This window comes from Cucumis melo, chromosome 12 (genome assembly GCF_025177605.1).
Source record: "Cucumis melo cultivar AY chromosome 12, USDA_Cmelo_AY_1.0, whole genome shotgun sequence".
In the NCBI taxonomy this organism is placed as follows: domain Eukaryota; kingdom Viridiplantae; phylum Streptophyta; class Magnoliopsida; order Cucurbitales; family Cucurbitaceae; genus Cucumis; species Cucumis melo.
The window spans coordinates 20413124-20435186 of record NC_066868.1 but is presented as its reverse complement, the minus strand read 5'-3'; the positions used below and the strand labels follow the sequence as shown (position 1 = coordinate 20435186).

Here is a 22063-nt window from a genome sequence, read left to right as displayed (position 1 = left end):
CTACCTTTAGGGGTGAAAATGAGTCAAATTTCTAAATCATGAACTCTATTTTCACATATAACTGGATATTTATACAAGATTCGGTACAACGTAGGTTAAAAGGGACAAAGTTTAAAGGCAAAGAATAAACATATAGAAGTTGGACATAAGAGCTTTATGAGTACATGGTTCCTTTTGTTCCAAAATCAACAACTATTGCATGTGCTAATCATAGAGATCTTGATACTGGAAGTAACAACAAATACAGAAAAGCAAGCTCTAAGCAAGTAAGCATTTGAGGGTTGAAGTATTTTGGGAACAATTTTAAGATATGGGTATATGTTAAAACTAAGGTTGATCCTCCTGATTTCTTTAGGCATCAACAAAATATACCTATCCTCTAGTTGATATTGCTGACCTGATATTTAGTGATAAATTGAATCCAGCTTGGTCCTTATTTTTCAAATATGCCTCCAAAAACCCTATTGGTGTAACAAAATAAAGGGTTAAGTACCTACTTTATGTATACTTCTTTGTCATTTCTTTCAATGTGTGTGGCTTGTAGTAAATAAAGTGTTTTTGGATCGATATAGCCTTCTTTTTGCCTTGATTATATTTGCACAAAACATACACTGAAAGTATAATTAGGAAATGGCAATACGTGCATATACTTCTTTTAATTTTGACTAAGAAACCAGATCTACGGCAACAAATACCACATATATGATAGCCTTTAAATAATTCTTTCGTAGACTCTCCATAGAGTTTTTGAAGCTAGGGTATCTCGTGTTACTAAAATTTGTAGACTTTCCATAGCATTTTCTACTGCTATAAAAAATCCTTTAAAAAATTCATTTACGAGGATAGCCACGACTTTAGTGGAGTCACATAGTTTCCTTTATTGGTTTAAAATTAACAACAAAATGAATTATTATTTAGGTGTTACCCCAGAGGCTAATTGTCTTAGGTAAACCCCTAAATCATAGTATAGGTATGTTAGATATATGTTTATATAAAGCACGTTTAATTTGTACCCAATCCATCAGGCAGTTCGTTTACTGCATTTTTTGTTAGTGTATTCAGACGCTTTTTATGGCATTTACAAAACAATTGGGCTATGCACTTAAATACTATGATCAATAGCTAAACAATTTAGATGATTGATAGCACAAAAAATGTGTTAACTGATCTCCTTAATTTGATCTTGTTTTTAGGTTTTATGTGTTTATATAGTAACTTTATAGGTATAGAGCACCTGAGAGGTAGATTCGAGCATTAGTGAAAAATGGAGCTACAATAGGCTAAAACATGGCTAAAACAAATAAACCAGAACACAATAGGACCAAAAAGTCTGAAAAAACCACTAAGGTGACTTGTCATAGAATTGCCAATGTTAAAGAGAAAACACAGACAACAACTTTAATAAGAGAACATAAACAATAAGCAAACAAAGAAAGAGACGCAGAAGTTGGTAGTGATCCGGTTTGATGATAAACCACATACGTCTGAGGGTTAGTGTGCCCTTGAAAGATATTCCTATAATATTAAAGAAAATACCCTAGAGGTGAAAAACCACTAAGGTGGGTCGTCACAAAATTGCAACGTCAATAGAAAACACAGACAACAATTGTAACAAGAAAATACCAACAATAAGCAAACAAAGAAAGAGACCAAGAAGTTGGTAGTAACTTAGTTTAACAATGGACCACGTACGTTTAGGTTATCTAATATTAAAGAGTTAAACAATTTACAATGTAGTATTTGATTATCTACAATATAATACTCAACTACTACACTCAACTCACTGATCTCCTAAGCTCCCCCTTAAATGTGAGACTCCTTCCCGGTGTTTGGCCCATGGGTTTGGAATTGGGTTTCGCATTTAAAGCCAAACCCATGTTTAGACCATTGGAATAAAATTCCTGGGGTTAAGAAACCAAACCTATGGGTTTGGAGTATGTTTTTATTTATTTATTTACATAATGTCATATGTTTTAGAACTTTTTTTACTTCAACCTCTTACCATTGATCATTGATGACTGTTGACAACAAACGTTAGCTGACTTGACAATCAATCATGATGACCGATCGACAATCATGACGACTGATCTGTAAACTTTAGTTTCATGATTATACAATAAACCCTAACATTGTATATAACGATAAATGCCAAGATCTTTGAACTAGATACCTTTACAAATTAAAATTAGTTAAAGAACAACATACCTTGATCCATGAATAATCTTCTTGAGGAATTGTGTTTCTCTCACTTTCCTTCCTTTTAGACTTTATTTAAGTTTCTTGATGGGAAGAATAAACTAGTTAATAAGGCAGTGAGAGGACCAATCCCTAAGGTTCTATTATAGACACCACCCATCATGGTGTTAGATTAGGGCATTATCTTTTAACCTAATGGGCCTAATAAAATAATAAGCCCAATAGGGATAAATAATAGATAATGCAATTGGGTCACATTAATGATAATATTATATTTAAGAATAAATCTAACATTCTCCCACTTGGCCCATTGACATTATTTACCATATACGTTCATAGACATAATGCGCAAAATTAAATTTCATAACATATCGTGTCAAGTCAACAAAACTACTAAAGGATCATGGCAATCATACATCATTGCATTAACATACTCCCTTCCATGTATCACTGAAATAGTTTTTCTATTAACATGTTCTATAATATAGATAATCAATAATGGTCCAACAATAAGTGTCTTTATCAAAGACGATGTCCTATTTGGTTTACATAATTTTTTTATGTATATACTAATCATAAGAATAAAACCATAAGATAAAATCAGAAACAATAAATAAATGAGCTCAAAGTGTCAAATAACATAATCTTGATCTCAATGATGATATCTACTGATGCCCATACGTTCAGCGTGATCATTGAACGTCGTTAGTGACAATCCTTTCGTCAGTGGATCTGCAATCATAAGTTTAGTGCTAATGTGTTCAATTGGCACCCTCTATTTCTAAACTTCTTCTTTAACGGCAAAGTATTTTAATTTCATATGTTTAGCACCTTTAGAATACTTAACGTATTTTAAGAAGAAAACTGCTGCAGAATTATCACAATAAATTCTTAGCAGCTTGGCAATACTGTCGACAATTCCAAGTCCTGAGATAAAATTTCGCAGCCATAAACCATGAACTGTAACCTTAAAGTATGCTACAAATTTAGCTTCCATAGTGGATGCAGGGATAATAGACTGCTTTGCACTTTTCCATGAAATTGCTCCTTCAGCTAACAAGAACAAATAGCCAAAAGTGGATTTTCTTGTATCCACACATCCGACAAAATCTGAATCTGAATATCCAATCACCTCAAGATGATCAGATCTCTTGTAAGTAAGCATATAATCTTTTGTTCCTTGCAGATACCTTAAAACTTTCTTTGCAGCTTTCTAATGATCTATTATTGGATTACTTTGATACCTGCCTAGCATATCCATAGCAAAACTGATGTCTGGTCTAGTGCAAGTTTGTGCATACAATAAGCTTCCAACAATAGATGCATAAGGAATAGTTTCCATCTGATTTCGTTCCAATTCATTTTTTGGACATTGCATGAGACTAAATTTGTCTCCCTTCTGAATTGGAACTACACTTGAAGAGCATTTGTCCATCTTAAATTTCTCTAAAACTTTATTAATATAGGCCTTTTGAGACAATCCTAACAATCCATGTGTTCGGTCACGGAATATTTCAATTGCAATCACATAGGATGTCTCACCCATATCTTTCATTTCAAAGTTTTTAGAAAGAAATTCTTCGGTTTGACATAATAAATCAAAGTCATTTGTAGCAAGCAAGATGTCATCAACATATAGAACAAGAATTATAAACTTACTCCCATTGATCTTTAGGTATATACATCGATCAACGATGTTTCCTTTAAAACCAAAAGATGTGATGGTATCATTAAACTTAAGATACCACTGTTTGGAAATTTGTTTAAGTCCATATATTGACCTCTTTAATTTACACACCATATGTTCCTTTCCTTCAACCATAAAACCTTCTGGTTGATCTATGAACACTTCTTCATCTAAATTTCCATTTAGAAAGGCAGTTTTCACATCCATTTGATGAAGTTTTAAAACATAATGAGCTACCAAAGCCATAATAATTCTTAATGAGTCTTTTTTTCGAGACAGGAGAAAATGTCTCTTTGTAGTCAATGCCATCTTTCTGAGTATAACCTTTGGCAACAAGTCTAGCCTTGTATCGTTCAATATTGCCATTTGAGTCACGTTTGGCCTTAAAGACCCATTTACACCCAACTTTTTTATTTTCTTTAGGCAATTCTACAAGAACCCAGACTTCATTATTATTTATAGATTTTCACTCTTCTTTCATGGCATCTAACCATTTGGTAGAATTATCTCCTTTAATGGCTTGTGAAAACGAAATCGGATCATTATCAATGCTTAAGTCAAATTCTAACTCATGTAAATAAACCAAATAATCACTAAAAATAGCTGATCTTCTTGATCTTACAGATCTTCTTAATTCTATTTTTTGTGGTCCCTCGTTACAAGTTCATTTGTTACAATATGAATATGTGGTGTTTGACCATTAATTTGTTGTTCTTGTGGATTGTTAACAGAGTCAACAACTACAGGAACAACAACTTGAGAAGAAGTTATAGATGAAGGAATTTCCACCCAAACTCCTTGAATTTCCACTTTTCGCAGTTCCAAACTCCCACTAATTATGTCATTCTCAATGAACCTTACATTTCCAGTTTCAACTATTCTCATACTGTGGTTAAGACAATAAAATCTATACCATTTTGATTTTTCTGGATAACCAATGAAGAAACCACTGGTTGTTCTTGAATCCAGTTTCTTTTCATGTGGATTATAAATTCTTACTTCCACTTGACAACCCCAAACATGTAGGTATCTTAAACTAGGTTTCCTTCCTATTCACAATTCAAAAGGTGCCTTTGGAATTGACTTACTAGGAACCCTGTTTAATAAATATTGAGCGCTTCTTAATGCATACATCCACAAGGACACAGGTAAAAATGAATTAATTAACATGTTTCTAACCATATTCATTAATGTACGATTTCGCCTTTCTGCAACAACATTTTGTTATGGTGTTCCTAGCATTGTGTATTGAGCACATATGCCATGGCTTTCTAGGAATTTGGCGAATGGACCGGGGCATTGTCCATTCTCGTCATATTTTCCATAATACTCACCACCTCTATCAGATCTTAAGATTTTCACCTTTCTATCTAATTGTCTTTCAACTTCATTTATAAATACATTAGTTTGACCACTTTTAGTACCAACATTATGATGCAAGGTTAACAAACTCTCAGCAAAAACATTATCAAGCTTTAATTTATATAAGCCATCACAAAGAATACTAGAACCAATAAAAATGTTCTGTTTGAATAAACTAAAACACTCATTCCCAAATTTAAAGTAATAACCTGAAGTGTCAAGTTTTGATAAGGAAATCAAATTACGAGAAATAGAAGGAACATAAAAGGTATCAAAAAGGTCTAAATGATGTCTAATATCTAAAGTTAAACGATAGTTTCCCACAACTTCAACTGGAACTTTAACTCTGTTTCCCATAAAAATGAATTTCTCATTTGGGTTTGTGGTTCGGGTCGTAAGGAATCCCTGCATCGTATTGGAAACATGAATGGTACAACCAGAATCAATCTACCATATATTATATGGAACTTCAGTTAAGTTTGATTTGAAACATACTAAAGCATTATGCTTACCTTTATTCTCGAACCATGCCTTACGTTTTAGACAATCTTTCTGATAGTGTCCTGGTTTAATTTGTTGCAAAAACGACACTTATCCTTAATTTGTCCCTTTTTGTGGATTGGGGCAGATGATTGTTTTACCTTTAATTGTCCATGATTGCCCTTACCATTCTTTTTTCCAGTTTTTTTTTTCAGCTCCTTTATGACCCATGAGATGGACAGAGTGAATTATTGGTTTCTTTAAGCCTCGCTTCCTCTTGAATGCGCATACTTTGTAATTCATGCACATTCCATTTATCTTTCAGAGTGTTATAGTTCATGTGAAATGGACCATACTCTAAAGGTAAGGAATTAAGGATAAACGTTACCAAAAAATTCTCATTAACTTCTATTCCCATGATCTTTAACCTTGCTGCCAAGTTCGTCATTTCAAGGATATGCACATGTATAGTACGAGAACCATCAAACTTGATGTTGGTTAAAGTACTCAAAAGTATTCCAGCAAGTGACTTGTCAGCCGACTCTGACTAAGAACATTTTTTCACATATTTCATAAATTCCTTATCATCTTCAGTGTTCTTAATTATGGACTTAATATTGTTTGCTACAGTCATTCGCATAAATATTAAGTTCAATCTATTTAACCTTTCCCAAGGTTTATAGAAAGATTTATCCTCATCACTGTTAGCAGAAGTAATTGCAGCAGGTTTCTCACTTAAAAGTGATAAATAAAGATCCAAAATTTCAAGATGGAATCGGATTTGTTCGCACCAATCAGAGAAATTGAGTTCATTAAACTTTATTATAGATGTAGCATGCGAATAAAGAGAAACAAGAGCAGATGCTGCAATTACAAAATAAATATGCTCATATATCATTGCTTTGAGAAATAAACTTAAAGATATTGACGTATGTTCCGATAAATAACCATTAATTTATACATTGAAGTTCTTCTTTGGAAGGCATAACAATTATAACATTTACACTTAACTAATGCTAGATTTAGTTTCATATAATTTGTAATTTAAATGCTCAAATTAGATACATTAGTTATCTTTGGATATACTAACAATATCTAACCAAACACTTCAATTAACCATAATAAGATTCAAAATTATAAAACTGCTAATTACCTTTGTGCAAATTAAATGTTCTATAATAATGAAAATCAATATACTCATGACAAATCATTAATGTTTCATAATATTATCTCATTGATTAGCATCAAATGGACATGAGTAATTGAATCAATCTTAATTTGATGTCTAAAGATTTACCAATTTGGTCACTTTGGTGACTAACAAATTGTTCATAACATAGGCATCATGATAAAACAATTCCAATTAACCATAATAAGATTCAAAATTATTAAAACTACTAATTACCTTTGGGCAATTTAAAAGTTTTATAATAATAAAAATCAATATACTCATAATAACATCTTTATTTTTCATAATATAAAATAATTCATCATCATCACATAAATATAAGTAATTGAGTTTAACCTTAATTTGATATCTATTGAACTTACTAATTTGGTCACTTTGGTGACTAACAAATTATTCATAATATAGATATCATATTAAAATAATTATAAATAATTATTTTCTTAATTTGCAAAATACTATTAATAGAATGTCTATAAAACTTACTAATTTGGTCACTTTGGTGACTAACAAATTATTCCTAATATATAGACATCGAACAACATAATTCCAAGTGATTTACCTCATAATTTACAGTTAGATACAAGAATTTCATAAAAAATTCATACATTCATACATTATCCTCCAAAATTTAATTGTATAATTTAAATTTTAGAGATAAATGGATACTTTAAACATAACACATAAAATATAATTAACACGTGAACATCAATTCCAACATAAACTAAATATATGCAATATTTCGAAAATCATTAAAATCTAAAATTTAATTAGATTTATGATGAGTTAGATTTTTGACAATATCGTAATCTTTATTAGATTTTAATTCCTTTTATCAAAGATTAGAATATTAATTTAATTCGTGGCCTTTCAAATAGATAATTGAAATTTATATCAAAATCAATATCTTAATTCTTAAAAAAAAAAATATCAAATCTTCGTAAAGATCGCCGGCGGTGGCATTTCAATATCTTAATTATTGAAATTAAAATCTTCAAATCTTTAAAAATTAACTGAGAAACTTCAATCATTAATAAGTGGCTCAATGAATTTTATTAAGGTTGCCAGCGATGGGTGAATTAACTCCTCGAAGAAAAACAGTGAATTTAAAACTTTTATAATTTTCTTTTCTTTTGGCTTTCCATAAAACAAATTTTCAAAGTCATAATCTTTAATCAAATAATCTTTAATTTAAATTTAAATTTAAAGAAAAAACCATGCAGCGGAAATATTAAAACAAATCATTAATCATCCGTGTAAAATTATAAGTTCTCAACTTGGCTCTGATACCACATGTAAACTTTAGTTTCATGATTATACAATAAACCCTAACATTTTTTTTTTTAAAGGAAACAGCTAGATAGGACTTAGGATTGAACCTAAGACCGCACTAGACACACAAATTTATTAATGAGGGGCTAGAGAAAAGCCCAAGAGCTAATTACAGAAGGTGCTAGGGTTTAAAGCAATTGTAGCAGTCGAATAATTTTTAAAATAAGAGTCCCTACTGCACCAATTGCCTATAAGGATTTTACAGTCCTCCCACATATTGGCAGTTGTTTTATGAGAGCTAGAGGTTCCAAAAATTCTAAAATTCCTTTCACACCAAATTTCTCAAAATAAGGCTATAATTCCACAAAAAATAACCTTGTGTTTCGGGATGGAGCAATTTAGAGAGCGGAAGAAGGAGAACAAATCCTCCAGTTCGTCGGTACCGAGTGCGAAATTGAGAGAGTGCTGGAGAAAGGACCATAAGGGTTTCACAGCTTCGCATCGAAGAAAAAGGTGGATTCCTGATTCACTATCTTTTTTACAAAGCACGCACCAGTTGGGTTGAAGGGGAATGTTGGGCATTCTTTGCTGAATAACCTCCATCGTATTTATTCTTCTTTGTATCAGGCACCACATGAAGAATTTGATCTTCATTGGAATGGTGGACTTCCATATGATCTCAAGAAGCTTTGCTCGAGGGTCCCTTGGAGATTGATCCAGCTGCCGAGATATCAAGACTTTTGCGGATGCAATGGAGAAAGAGTTGTTGCTGTCAGGAGTCCAGGTAGGCTTGCTTGATCGTCTATTAGACCTCGGAGTAGGGAGAATCTCTAAAATTTTTGCCCATTTGCATCTTTCTCTATCATTCAGCTCTCTTCTAAAAATTATGTTCCATTGGTTATCGAATGTGTTCCACGCATCTTTAACTGAGATTTCTTTGCCAAGAGTAAGAGCAAAAAGTCTAGGATAGGCAGTTGAGAGATGTCCTTCTTGAGACCAATTAGAATACCAGAAGGAGATTTGATCTCCATTATTCAATTCCCAACTTTGATTACTTTTGAACCAATCGATGTTGTCGATGATAGATCTCCACGGGGCTTTAGAAGTACTAGAGGAGATGTTTGATGGAATGTCTCCTGGATAGTTGCCTTTATATTTGCATTGAATCAGCCTCCTCCAAAGGGCATTAGGTTCCGAGAGATAACACCAGAGCCACTTAGATAAGAGGGCTTTATTTGTCACATGAAGCCTTGAGATACCCAGTCCACCCTCCTCTTTAGATTTAAAGACTTTAGTCCAGTTGATTAGGTAAGACCCTTCTGATCCATTATTACCTTTCCAAAGGAACTTTCTCCAGAATTTTTCAATGTTTTTGCACGTCAAGGAAGGAGCTTGGAAAACAGATAGTTGATATATAGGAAGACTGCTAAGGGTAGACTTGATTAAAGTGAGTCTTCCACCTTTTGATATCTGAGCATATTTCCAATTATTGAGCTTTTTTTTGGATCTTATCTTCAACGTTGCGCCAAAAAAGGTTGGATTTTGGGTTGCCACCAAGAGGAACTCCCAAGTAGGAGAGGGGGAGAGAATGGCAAGAAATACCCCAAAACGAAGCACATTCTTTAGCTCTATTCAAGGACACATTCACTGGCACCAGAGCTGATTTCAATAAATTTATTTTGAGACCCGAAGCTCTTTCAAACAGAGATAAAGCCATTCTAAGGTTATTCAGAAAACAATCATTATCTTCTATGAAAAGAAGAATATCATAAGCGAAGAGGATGTGGGAGATGTTGCAATTACTATTGAGAGATACCCCTTTAATGGCACCAGAACTTTCCAGATGGGATAAAAGACGACTAAGGTAATCCATGGCAATAACAAACAGAAAAGGGGAAAGGGGATCACCTTGTCTAAGACCTCTGTTAGCTTTAATACGACCTTGGGGTCTTCCGTTGACAATAACAGAGTAAGTGACATTGCTTATACATCCTTTTATCCACTTTCTCCAAAGGTTTGGAAAATTCTTTTTCTCTAGGACAAAATCGATGAAATCCCAATTTAAATTGTCAAAAGCCTTTTCAATGTCAAGCTTCAAAATAAAGCCCTTAATCTTCTTCACCTTCCAATAATCCACAGCTTCATTTGCCATTAGGATAGCATCAGTTATTTGGCGATTCTTGACAAAAGCTAGCTGTTTTCCTGAGATGGTGTCAGGAAGGGTGGTTTTTAATCTGTTTGAAAGAGTTTTGGCAATGATCTTGTAGATGGACGTTGTTAGGCTGATTGGTCTGAAGTCTTTAGGATGAGAATAATCCTTCTTTTTTGAGATCAAAGCAATGTAAGTGTTATTCATATTCTTGTTGATAACACCTTTGTCATAAAAATCCTTGGGCTTATTGTTTATTAGACCCATTAGGTTAAAAGATAATGTCATAATTTAACACCATGATGGGTGGTGTCTATAATAGAACTTTAGGAATTGGTCCTCTCACTACCTCATTAACTAGTTTATTCTTCACATCAAGAAACTTAAATTAAGTCTAAAGGAAGGAAAGTGAGAGAAACACAATGCCAAGATCTTTGAACTAGATAACTTTACAGATTAAAATTAGTTAATTATCAATGTCGTGTCTATTGTCGTGATAGTCAATGACCAATAGCCATGACCTTGGTGACCAATTGTCATGATGATTGAAGATCAACCAATTGTCTTAATTAAACATTGGCGACTGTTGACCATCTTCACCATTGATCAATGACAATCATCACCAAGAATTCTTACACTCTTTCCCATGAGTTTGAATAATAAACACTATTCAATCCATGAATTATTTTTTTTCTAATTCAATCTTAAAAATTCATCGGCCAACTCCGAACACCACCCTTTGATGACTATTGTTGGCCGACTATTGAATGTTATTTCTGACAACTCCATTGGCGAACTTCCGACCACCAAGTCCGGCAACCACAACAAACCTTGAAAAATTAATAAAATTAAATTTTTGAAATTTTTTTATCTAAGTCATTTTCCAAATACACTTTTGATTTAATCACAATAACATTTTTTTAAAATACGCATTTTTCATTATTATTATTATATCATATTTTTTAATTATCTAATTTCTCTTTTTTATTTAAAACTAAGATTTCCTTCATTTTAGGAGATTTTGTTTATTTTGTTATATTTTTCCTAGGTGAAAATTGATGATGTGATTTCAAGTGTATATAAATCAAACTGATAATATGGTAGAAATTTTAAATATATATCATATGTACAATGATTTATTTTTAGTTTAATAACATTTTTCATTCTTTATGTTGGTCAATTTAACAAGAAGACTTATAACTTATTTGATTGACTTAAGAGAAAAGTGTTTTAAAAAAAACACATTTTTATTTAAACTCTTTTGATAAATTGGTTGAAAATACGTTACATGCCCTTCATAAGAAGACAACGTAACCATAACTATGACGTAAAAGTTACTCCACTTGACTATCACTTTTGCATGATCCTTTTGTTATGCTTATTTTGAAATCTATTAGATCCCTTTTGATGTTGCTTTAAATAAAACTTCCGTAAAACATCATTTGATTACATGACTTATTATATTTTGTGAATGGTTTGTAATATTCATAATTATATCATTCATGTTAATGCTACAATAATCAAAATTAATATTGAATATTAAAATTTTTCATTTTTACATTATTGTCATGAAAGTCAATAGAGTCAATAAATTACATTACAAGTATAAAAACAAAATTCAATTAAAAATTTGATGCATGATAATGTACAGTTAAAAAAAAAAAAAAAAGGCAAAACCCTAAGTACAGACATTAGAAAATCTAGACACCCCAAGTACAGACATCTATAATTCCTAGGCATCAGAACCCTATCAAATAAGACCACAGGCATTCAATTCCCAGGAATTTGATTCCAGACCTACACGCCAGGAATTTGATTAGTGGTATACATGTTGACTTTCGACTGTGTGCGTGAGACTTCTCTCAACATTATTGTTATCTTACCTTAAATCAACGAACTCTATTCATTGATGAATCTTAGGATCCTCCTAAGATAGAGAATATATAGTCCTCGTCAACAATGACTTATGCTCCTTAAGATAATCTTCCATGTGTTGCATCCAATGGATGAAGAACTTGCACACCGGAATATAGTGTGCAAAGAACAGAAACACATTGATGAATAGTTTGGTCATCCTACAAAAAATCATCAAATGGGCCAAAACCATAAAAGGTCTTCATAATTCTCCTTAAATAATCAAATCCAAGAATTTCGTTTGTAATAGATCAAAGGTCGTGTTTCAATAAAGAAGATCAGACAAAAATATTACAACTAGATATTTTTAGATAAGAAAAATATTTTACAGGAAAACACTCTTAACTTCAAAAGTGGAAGTTAAGACAAACTATAGAAACCACTGCCTAAGAAAAATGTAAAGGTAATTAATCAAATTTCCAACAAAGTCACACGACTGATCTGCTAGCGCTGGAAAAGACAATATATACCATAGATTATTAAGACGCAACGGAGACAAAACCTTGGGTCACAAAGGAAAAAGTTGAAAGAAAATTTGGTCAATTTGATCATGAGAAAAGTAGAATCTCAACATCAGTCGACCCATTTACGTTTAATACAAAGTTCATTAAATGAACTATACTCAAAATCATACGGAAAAATGGATGAAAAACTTTGATGTCATTATTTATTTCATCTAGTTTTATAAATATTTTACTTATAAATTAAATATTCCATATGGAAATTAAATAAGACATTAAAATATTACGACACGATTGAAACCTAAAAAATATATATTTTTTTTAAAACGTTCAAAATTTGGTTTTCAAAATTTGATTACTTTAGACTTGAGAGGTTTAATTTCGTCTCGCTTTGGAATTCTTTTTCTAAGTTTTCTTTTGTCAAAGATAATTTTTTTATTGAATATATACACACAATTTCAACAAAGAATGATTAATTAATTAAGTGATTATGTTCAATACCTAACATATATATTATTCATTGAAACTTTTTGGCCAAAAAATGATTAATTAATTAAGTAATTATTTTTTAAACATGGATCTTTTAAAAAATATAACAAAACGGTAAAATATTAACACTATATAGAATAATTATAAAAACGGAAAAAGCCCAAAGACTTACAATGAAAAATACAAAAAATATTCCGTCAACAAAGTGCTTAATATATTTTGTACACGATCGTTTAGATTTGACTATTTTTTTTGTACACGATCGTTTAGATTTGTTCGTTTATATTTGGCTACACGATCGTTTAGATTTGACTACACGATTGTTTCGTTTTATCTACACGATCGTTTAAATTTGAGGTAGCCAAATCTAAACAATTTTTTTCCAAAATTTGATACACGATCCTCTAGATTTGACTAAATGATTTTTTCTCAAGATAAGAAAGACGATAGAAAGAAATCAGATTTAATTACCTAAATCTAAACGACGTAAAAAAAGAGTGGAAAAGCGAAAAAAATAAGAGAAAAAAGATGAAAGACGAGGAAAAAAGACGATAAAAAAATCAAAAGAATAAAGGAAGAAAGACATTAAAAAATGACAGAGAAAAGAAGAAAAATGGAAAAGCAAACTAAAATATTTAAAAAATGGCTAACTTTATGACACGAGTTATAAATATTTTAATAGTTTGTTATATTTACGAAAATTTTTCAATTAAATAATTAAAAAATGATAATACACGTCACATATGTAGACAAAAAATAAATATGAATAAAGTTAAAAATGTTAATTATTATTAAAACATTGAGTAGAGATTAGAAACCCCTAATCATTTTAAAGTTTAAAATATATCTCTTAACTAGTTCACTTACGGACAATATAACAAACCTTAAATTTTAATTTGATTTCAATTTCTATGGAACATACAAAATCTATATTCAATTCAATAAGAATTGAGAAAATATGAATCAAAATCTTCATATGATATGAAATTATGTGTTCAAGTTTTAATCTTGGCTTCATATGAACGAGAAATTATGTTGACATATTGGTATGGACCTAAATGTTTCTATCACTAGAGATTTTTTTGGAAATGTCAAAGGCTTTGAATTCTTTTCCAAAAATAATAAAAGTTATCAATTTGGTAATGATAAATTTTAACAATTTGGTTTTCTTGGTTCCCACGTTATTTATCATTTTCTTTTTCTTTCATCCCAAGTCATCGCACATATGGAAGATTTCTCTTAACAAAATAAATTGATGGCTATAGATTAGAATAGTTTAAATAAATATGCTTGTATGTTTTCAAATTCGTAATAATTATGTATTTGGCGGGCTAGACTCGACTATGTAATTCAAACAGTGTAATTTTTTAAAAGGATGGTTATAATAGATTGTAATTTTAAAAATAATAATTATGAGTTAGGGGTTATTTCAAAAATATAAAAAAGTGGTAAAGTATCTACACTGCATAGTTCCGAAAATGGAAAAAATCCAGAAGTCTAACCTGTAAGATACCAAAACTATCCCGTCAACAATATGCGATTTGTTACACGATCGTTTAGATTTGTGCTACACGATGGTTTAGATTTGTTTTTTCAATTCTATCGTTTAATTTGTTACACGCTCATTTAATTAATTGGGTTACATCATCGTTTAGATTTAGCTACACGATCGTTTAGATTTGGCTACACCAAATCTAAATGATTTTTTTTTTTCAAAATTTGGTATAAACGATTTTTTTTCAATATTCTTTATACACAATCTTTTATTTTTTTGTTACCCTAATTTAAATGTCTAACCAATTTTTTCAAGATTCTTATACATTATCAGATTATACGATGCATGAAGTGGATGAGAAAAAAGAAAGAAAGAAAGAGGAAGAAAGACATGCACGCATCTGAAAAAAGAGAGAAAAACATGAAAGACTATAGAAAGAAATAGATTTAGTTACCCAAATCTAAAAACGAAAAAAAAAATGAAAGAAATCGCAGCTAAACAAGAATAATACAAACGAAGACGAAGACGAAAAATCGTAGAGAGCAGAAAAAGATGAAAAGGCAAACCTGTAATATATAAAAAATGACTAGCTTTATGGGTTCTGTTACACGGACTGTAAATATTTCACCAGTTTGTTTTATTTAGGAAAATTTTCCTAAGAGTTACAACAACATTTTAAAAAAGTTGCAAATATAGCAAAAATCATTAAAGGTATACTTGTGTCAATAATAAATTTCCAATGTTTATTAATGATAAACCAATATTTGTAATATGGTATGGTTGTCTATCAATTATTAATAGATTCTGACAACTCTTTGTTATATTTATAACTTTTTAAAACTATTATCATATATTTTATTACTTTAAATTTAACTGCTATATTTGGAACCATTTTTATTATAAATTATATTTAAATTTCAAATTTTGATATAAAACCAAGATAAAAAAAAAAAAGAAAAATATAGTCGGTTGAATTTTCTTATATTAAAATATGTATTGTCTAATGTATTATAAATTATATACGTTATTACCTCCATAAAACTATTTTTTTCAACATAAAATAAATCAGGTTCAAAAATAAATTAATAAAATATAATATCAACTAATATTCAATCAATAATCATGACTGATTTTATAATTTATAAATATAGTGAATTAGAATTCATTTTTTTTCATTTATTGTCGGATACCAAAAACATCTAAAGACAATTGTGTTTTCATTGAATTTCTTGTTTTCAAATTCATTATTTAAGATTTTATACTATACAACTCTTAAACTTTTGTTCTTGAATTGTTATTACCATTCTCTCGACCTTCAATATTCCTTTAAATTATTTGTTCTTTTCTTTAGAAGGAAACGAGACAGATTGAAAAACTACCAAGAAAACTGGTAGGGATCACAGTCGCCCCTCAAATATTATTAATAAACAATAGGTAACAAGCGGGCCGGAGGGGAGCCCAAGAGTTAATCGTACATGACTTGGTAGTTTAAAGTAATCACTACATGACTTGGCAGTTTAAAGTAATCACTCTAGGTTGGTAATTTTTAAATAAGGGGCTTCAGCTACACCATTACAAATATTGTTCACGATTCTGTTGTATCTTTCGTTCCATAGGGATCAAAGGATAGCAACCCCAAGGTTGAAGCAGATGATGTTTTTCCTGTTTCTTTTGTTTAGATGACATAGGGAGTGACAGACAGAATTAACATCATTGTTCATAATAGCGTGACCCGGCACAGTTTGAAATCTATCCCAAATATCCTAAGCAAGCTTGCAATCAAGAAAAAGATGCTTTCTATTTTCGCAATCAACTTTGCACAAGATGCACCAATTTGGGCTAAGACAAGCATTCAACATCTTCCTTTGCAAGTTTTCAATAGTATTAAGCCCTTCATGAAGCATTGATCAGATAAAGAATGGGCACTTTTTGGTAACCATTAAAACTCCAAATGTTTTTTAAGGGCGCACCATTGATGCCAATATCAATACGATTCTAGTTCGAAAGGAGAGTCTCTCTTATAGAAGCAATTGAGTACACCTTGGTTTGCTAATACCTTTGTTGAAGCAAGGAACGGGAAATGAGGCTTTGACTTGATTCCAAAGTAGAATTTCCCTATCACTAAGAGGCCTTCTAGGATAAATGTTCCAATCTCTAGAGGTTGTATTCCATTCGTCTTTGACCGAAAGCCTTTTGGTTTTTGGAGAGGGCATAGAGCCTCAGGAATTTTGCAGGAGGACGGTTAAGGTTATTCCAAAGACAATGCCAAAAGAAAATAAGTTCACTGATGTTCACCTCCCAAGAGTAGTTATTTTCACACCAAGAGAGGGCATAGGCCTTCAAGACTAAAAAATTTTCAATCTCCACAATGAAGAGAACTTTTAGTTCCTTGGTAGGTTTTATGGACTTGGGCGTAGTTGGTCCATAGACCAGAATCATGGGCTCAATCACATGTATTTTGGTCATATTTAACATTTGGGTTAAATTAAGTTTATTTTTTGGCTCAATTAAATTTTGAATAATTAGAATGAATAGCAATTTTTAGAATAATTATTAACTATGTAGCAGTATTTTAAAAAATTGCAAATATAACAAAATTTGTCAGTGATAGACTTCTATCGTCGATAGACTCCTATGGTTTATCAGTGATAGACCAACATTTGCTACATGGTCTATGAGTGATAGACTCCTACCATTGATAGATTTTGACAAATTTTGCTATATTTACAATTTTTTTAAAATGTTGCTATATACTTAATTATTTTGAATATAATTGCTACATTTGCAACTATCCCTTGAATTTTAGCAAGTAAATAATATATAATTGAATCAAAATAATTAATTTGTTCCAATTGTCATAATAAAGACATGTAACATCATTAGAATTGGTCAATTTGTCTTTAAATTTAATTTGGGTCATGTGTAAATTTTTAGTTAATCCAAGATGCAATTAATTTTTTAGTAAATGATGTGACAATTTGTGATTGGTTCCAAAATTTCTTATTCAACAAATGCTCCTTTTTCGAGATTTATGCACATGTATGGGTGGGTGAATATCGAAAAAGATAAATTTGAAGTACAAATACGAGCATTTTTTTTATCAGTTTGACATATCAAATTAATCAAACTATGAATTTAGTATATGAGTTTGATTTAAATTTGAAATAAAGGTTAGAATATGGTCAATCCTTAATTTGAGAAATGTTCAAGGTTTTATTCTCAACTTACTTTGATTTAATGATAAAAATTTAAATTTGATGATTTTTTTATAAAATTTGGAACCATATTTTAATTTGAGATAAGGACGATGTTTGTATCATATCTTAATTTGTGTCGCACAAGAATTTGGAATGACCAATTTTAATTTTGGGATAAAATGACAAAATTTTAATTTGGACATAAATACGAAACCCCAATTTTGGGATAAAGTTAGATTTACGGCTCCAATTTAAATTTGAGATAAAAATGGAGGTAAAATCTAAATTTTAATTTTAATTTCGGAGTAAAATCTAAAATTTGAAATATTTAAATATGCGTAATTATCTAAAAAAATTGAAATTCGAGATTTTATTTCAAAATAAAATAACACAAAATAATTGGATTTTTTTTTTAAAAAATAAAAATTAAAATATGTTTAAATATGTCAAAACTGAACTCCAAGTTTTTATTCTAAAATAAGATAACATAAAATAATCGAATTTTAGTTTTATTTAAAAAAATTAAAATTTTAAAATATCTCAAATGTGAAATCCAAGATTTTATTCTAAAATAAAATAACCTAAATAATTAAACTTTAATTTTATTTTATTATTTAAAAATTTTAAAATTAGTCCAAATCCTATTAAGAATCAAACTTGTTAGTCTTATAAATAAATATCATTATTTTCTCATGACAAATGTATGAAATAAAAAAAAAAAAAATCTTCTCCCTTCTTTTTGCTTTCTTCTTTTCTAATTCCGACTCCTACTAGGGACGATCGGGCTTTTGCCCGTCGGATCCAACTCCTAATAGAAACCAATCATTTTTAGACTATCTCTTTGTCAAACATGACAAACTCTTCTTTTTGCTTATTTTTAATTATTTGTTGTGTCTTTTCGAGTGACAAAAGATAGATAGAGTTTGAAAAAATAATACCTAAGGGTGCGTTTGGGAGAGAGAAAGAGTTATGAGGGAAAAGGATTATGATAATCCTAGTGTTATGATAATATATGTTTGGGGAAAAAAAATATAAAAGGTAGGATTATAATAGTATGTGTTTAGGAAGGGATTGTAATAGTAGTGTTATAATAATGTGTTTGGGGAAAGATTATGATTATAGTAATTTTAAAAATAATAATAGAATTTAGATTGGGTTATTTGGGTAGGGTAATGTAGGGTTGTAAGAAAATAAAGATAGATAAGAAAGGGTTATTTAGAGATTAAGATTATTTATCATATTCCTGGGGCCAAACACGGTTTGGCCCAAATTTCCTAATTCTTTTCCTCCTAAAACCCTACCCCAAACACATCCTAAGTATTTAGTTTGGGGTCACATCTATTTATTACCATTTTTATACAATAAAGGAGGGTTACACACAAATAGATTGCAGTTAATTATGGTACTTTACGGAGTAGTAACTTGAAAATATTTATGTGCAAACCTATCTATTGTCCGATCCTGCTGTTTGGACTGCACCCATCTATCTTTGTTCAAAGGCAATTTTTTTTTAAATGATTTAAAATGATTTCTTTTTGTGTGTGTGAAAAGATATTGGAAGAATGGTAATTAAGTGCATCCTACCTGTAAATAGTCATCGTTCATATTAACAAACTAATATCTAGTTCGAGTTTCCATGCAAATGACAATAAATAGTCGACCTCTCACCTCTCAATCAAAAAATTTCCCAACCCAACAATGAAGTTTTCTCTATTACTCCCTCTTTCCCTTGCATTTATCGTTGTATGTTCATCATCTTCCGTATGGCCTTCTGCTTCTTCTCATGTAAACCATGAAGAGTTTCTTCCATGTCTTCTCCACCATTCTCCAGATTCTAAATCCATTACCAAACTTGTTTACACTCCCATCAACACTTCTTATTCACCAGTCTTGAATTTCTCCATTAGAAACCTCAGATTCTCAACTCCCAACACCCCAAAGCCACTCCTCATCATAACCCCTTCAAATATTTCCCACGTTCAAGCTGCCGTAATTTGCTCCAAATCGCACGGCATTCAAATAAGAATCCGAAGTGGTGGTCATGACTTCGAAGGTTTATCCTATGTCGCCTATCACCCATTCGTCGTAGTTGATCTTATCAATCTAAGTTCGGTCACCATAGAAGTCGAACAAAGTACTGCATGGGTTCAGTCAGGAGCTACTCTAGGTGAACTTTATTACAGAATTGCTGAGAAAAGTCGAACCTTGGCTTTTCCAGCGGGTAATTGTCCAACTGTTGGTGTTGGTGGGCACTTCAGCGGCGGTGGGTTCGGGACGTTGCTAAGGAAATATGGTCTTGCAGCGGATAATGTGATAGATGCTTATATAGTTGATGCAAATGGGGAGTTTCATGATAGAAAGTCAATGGGGGAGGATTTGTTTTGGGCCATTAGAGGCGGTGGCGGAGGGAGCTTTGGAATCGTCGTGGCGTGGAAGGTGAAGCTGGTTCCGGTTCCGGCCACGGTGACAATTTGCACAATTAGCAGAACTTTGGAGGAAGAAGCAATCAAGCTTATCGATCAGTGGCAATATGTGGCCAACAAATTGGATGAAGATCTATTTCTTGGCATCAATTTGCTTGGTATTCTTTTCAATATTTGATTGAGTTGTTATTTATATATTTTAGTTTTTTTAAATTTGTTTTTCTTTTTCAATTAAAAATATTTTAATGAAAAGGAAGTCACACCGAATGGTTTTGAAATAATAATGGAACAGATCAGATTAAATTAAATTATTTCTTACTAAAGTGTACTTGGGTGTTTGAAAAATTGACTTTGATTTTAAAGTTATCACACAAAACATTAAATTTAAGAAATAAAAAAAAAAAACATTAAATTTACAACTTTATATAGCAATTGTCAGTGACATGGAGTTTTTAATATTTCCATAAGATGCATTTTTTTGGTTGACCCAATAATAAGTTCAATGAATTGATCCAATGGTCCCAATGAATCGACTTTTGGTTAAGTCATTATTCAAAATTGTGATTTACATCAAAACTCAAAGAAAAAATGGTCTCGGTTAGGTGGAGAGTAGCCAAACTTTAACTTTAAGTTGATCAGGTTCAATCCTCTTGATGAGGCTACATTATTTGAAACAATGTTTGAGTATCTTTTTTGTTGAGTTATTTTTATGGTTGATTGACAATTTCATTTGAATTCTAAATATATATATGATTGTTGATGATCATATAGGTGGAAAAATTGTAGCTCAAGGAGACAAAATAAACCCAATAGCATTATTCTTCTCTTTGTTTCTTGGAAAGGCAGATGAGCTTATGGCAATCTTAAACAAAACATTTCCTCAATTGGGTTTAACAAAAGAAGAATGCAAAGAAACAAGTTGGATTGAATCAGTTGTTTATACAGGCAATGGCCTTCAAATTGAAGATCAACCCTTGGAAGTTTTGCTCAATAGAACACCTTTAGCCAATGGAAATATCAAAATGAAATCCGATTATGTTAAGGAACCCATCTCCAAAGCTACAATTAAGGAAGTATGGCAAAGATTAAAATCTCAAGATATAGAAGGAGCAAACCTGGTATTTATTCCATACGGGGGGAGGATGAGCCAAATTTCAGAGTCGGAAATTCCTTTCTCGCATAGAGCTGGAAATCTATACAAGATTGGCTACCTTACTGGGTGGTTTGAGCCAGGTTTGAATGCAGAGAAGACGCATCTAAATTGGATACGAGATATCTATAGTTACATGACTCCTTTTGTTACAAAATCTCCTAGAGCTGCATATGTCAACTATAGAGACCTTGATATTGGATCAAATAGTAAGTATGGAAAGACAAGCTACAAGCGAGCTCATGTCTGGGGTTCGAAGTATTTTGGTAGCAATTTTGATAGGTTGGTATATGTTAAAAATGAAGTGGATCCTTACAATTTCTTTAGGCATGAACAAAGCATACCCGTTCTCCTGAAGCGTAGAATTTAATGCGATTTGAATGAAATGTGCTACACGATGTACTTGGTTTTATGTTTATTATAAACGATACCAAACAATAAGAGCTTCGTAAGCATATGTCTGCCGCCTTTCGATCTATATTTTATATTGTAATGTTGCAATCACAATAAATGAATTGTTCTTGTAGGTTGTTATTTAATTTATGTGTTAGTTTCGTACATGTAAAAGCTCTTTTGAACATTTTAGTTTTATTATAGTATTC

The 22063-nt window shown here is 31.1% G+C and overlaps 1 protein-coding gene across 1 annotated transcript; it reads left to right on the top strand.

Moving 5' to 3' along the window:
* The first annotated feature begins 19510 nt into the window (after positions 1 to 19510).
* On the top strand, positions 19511 to 22063 carry LOC103488658 (tetrahydroberberine oxidase-like). The gene is made up of 2 exons (XM_008447487.3): positions 19511 to 20469; positions 21083 to 22063. The coding sequence occupies exons 1-2, from the start codon at positions 19587 to 19589 to the stop codon at positions 21829 to 21831; spliced, it is 1632 nt and encodes a 543-aa protein (XP_008445709.1). The 5' UTR covers positions 19511 to 19586; the 3' UTR covers positions 21832 to 22063.

Excerpts from the sequence above, each read along its gene's own strand:
- LOC103488658 (XM_008447487.3), top strand. The coding sequence starts at position 19,587 with ATGAAGTTTTCTCTATTACTCCCTCTTTCCCTTGCATTTATCGTTGTA. Across the intron at positions 20,470-21,082 it reads TCTTGGCATCAATTTGCTTG|GTGGAAAAATTGTAGCTCAA; the intron begins GTATTCTTTTCA and ends ATGATCATATAG.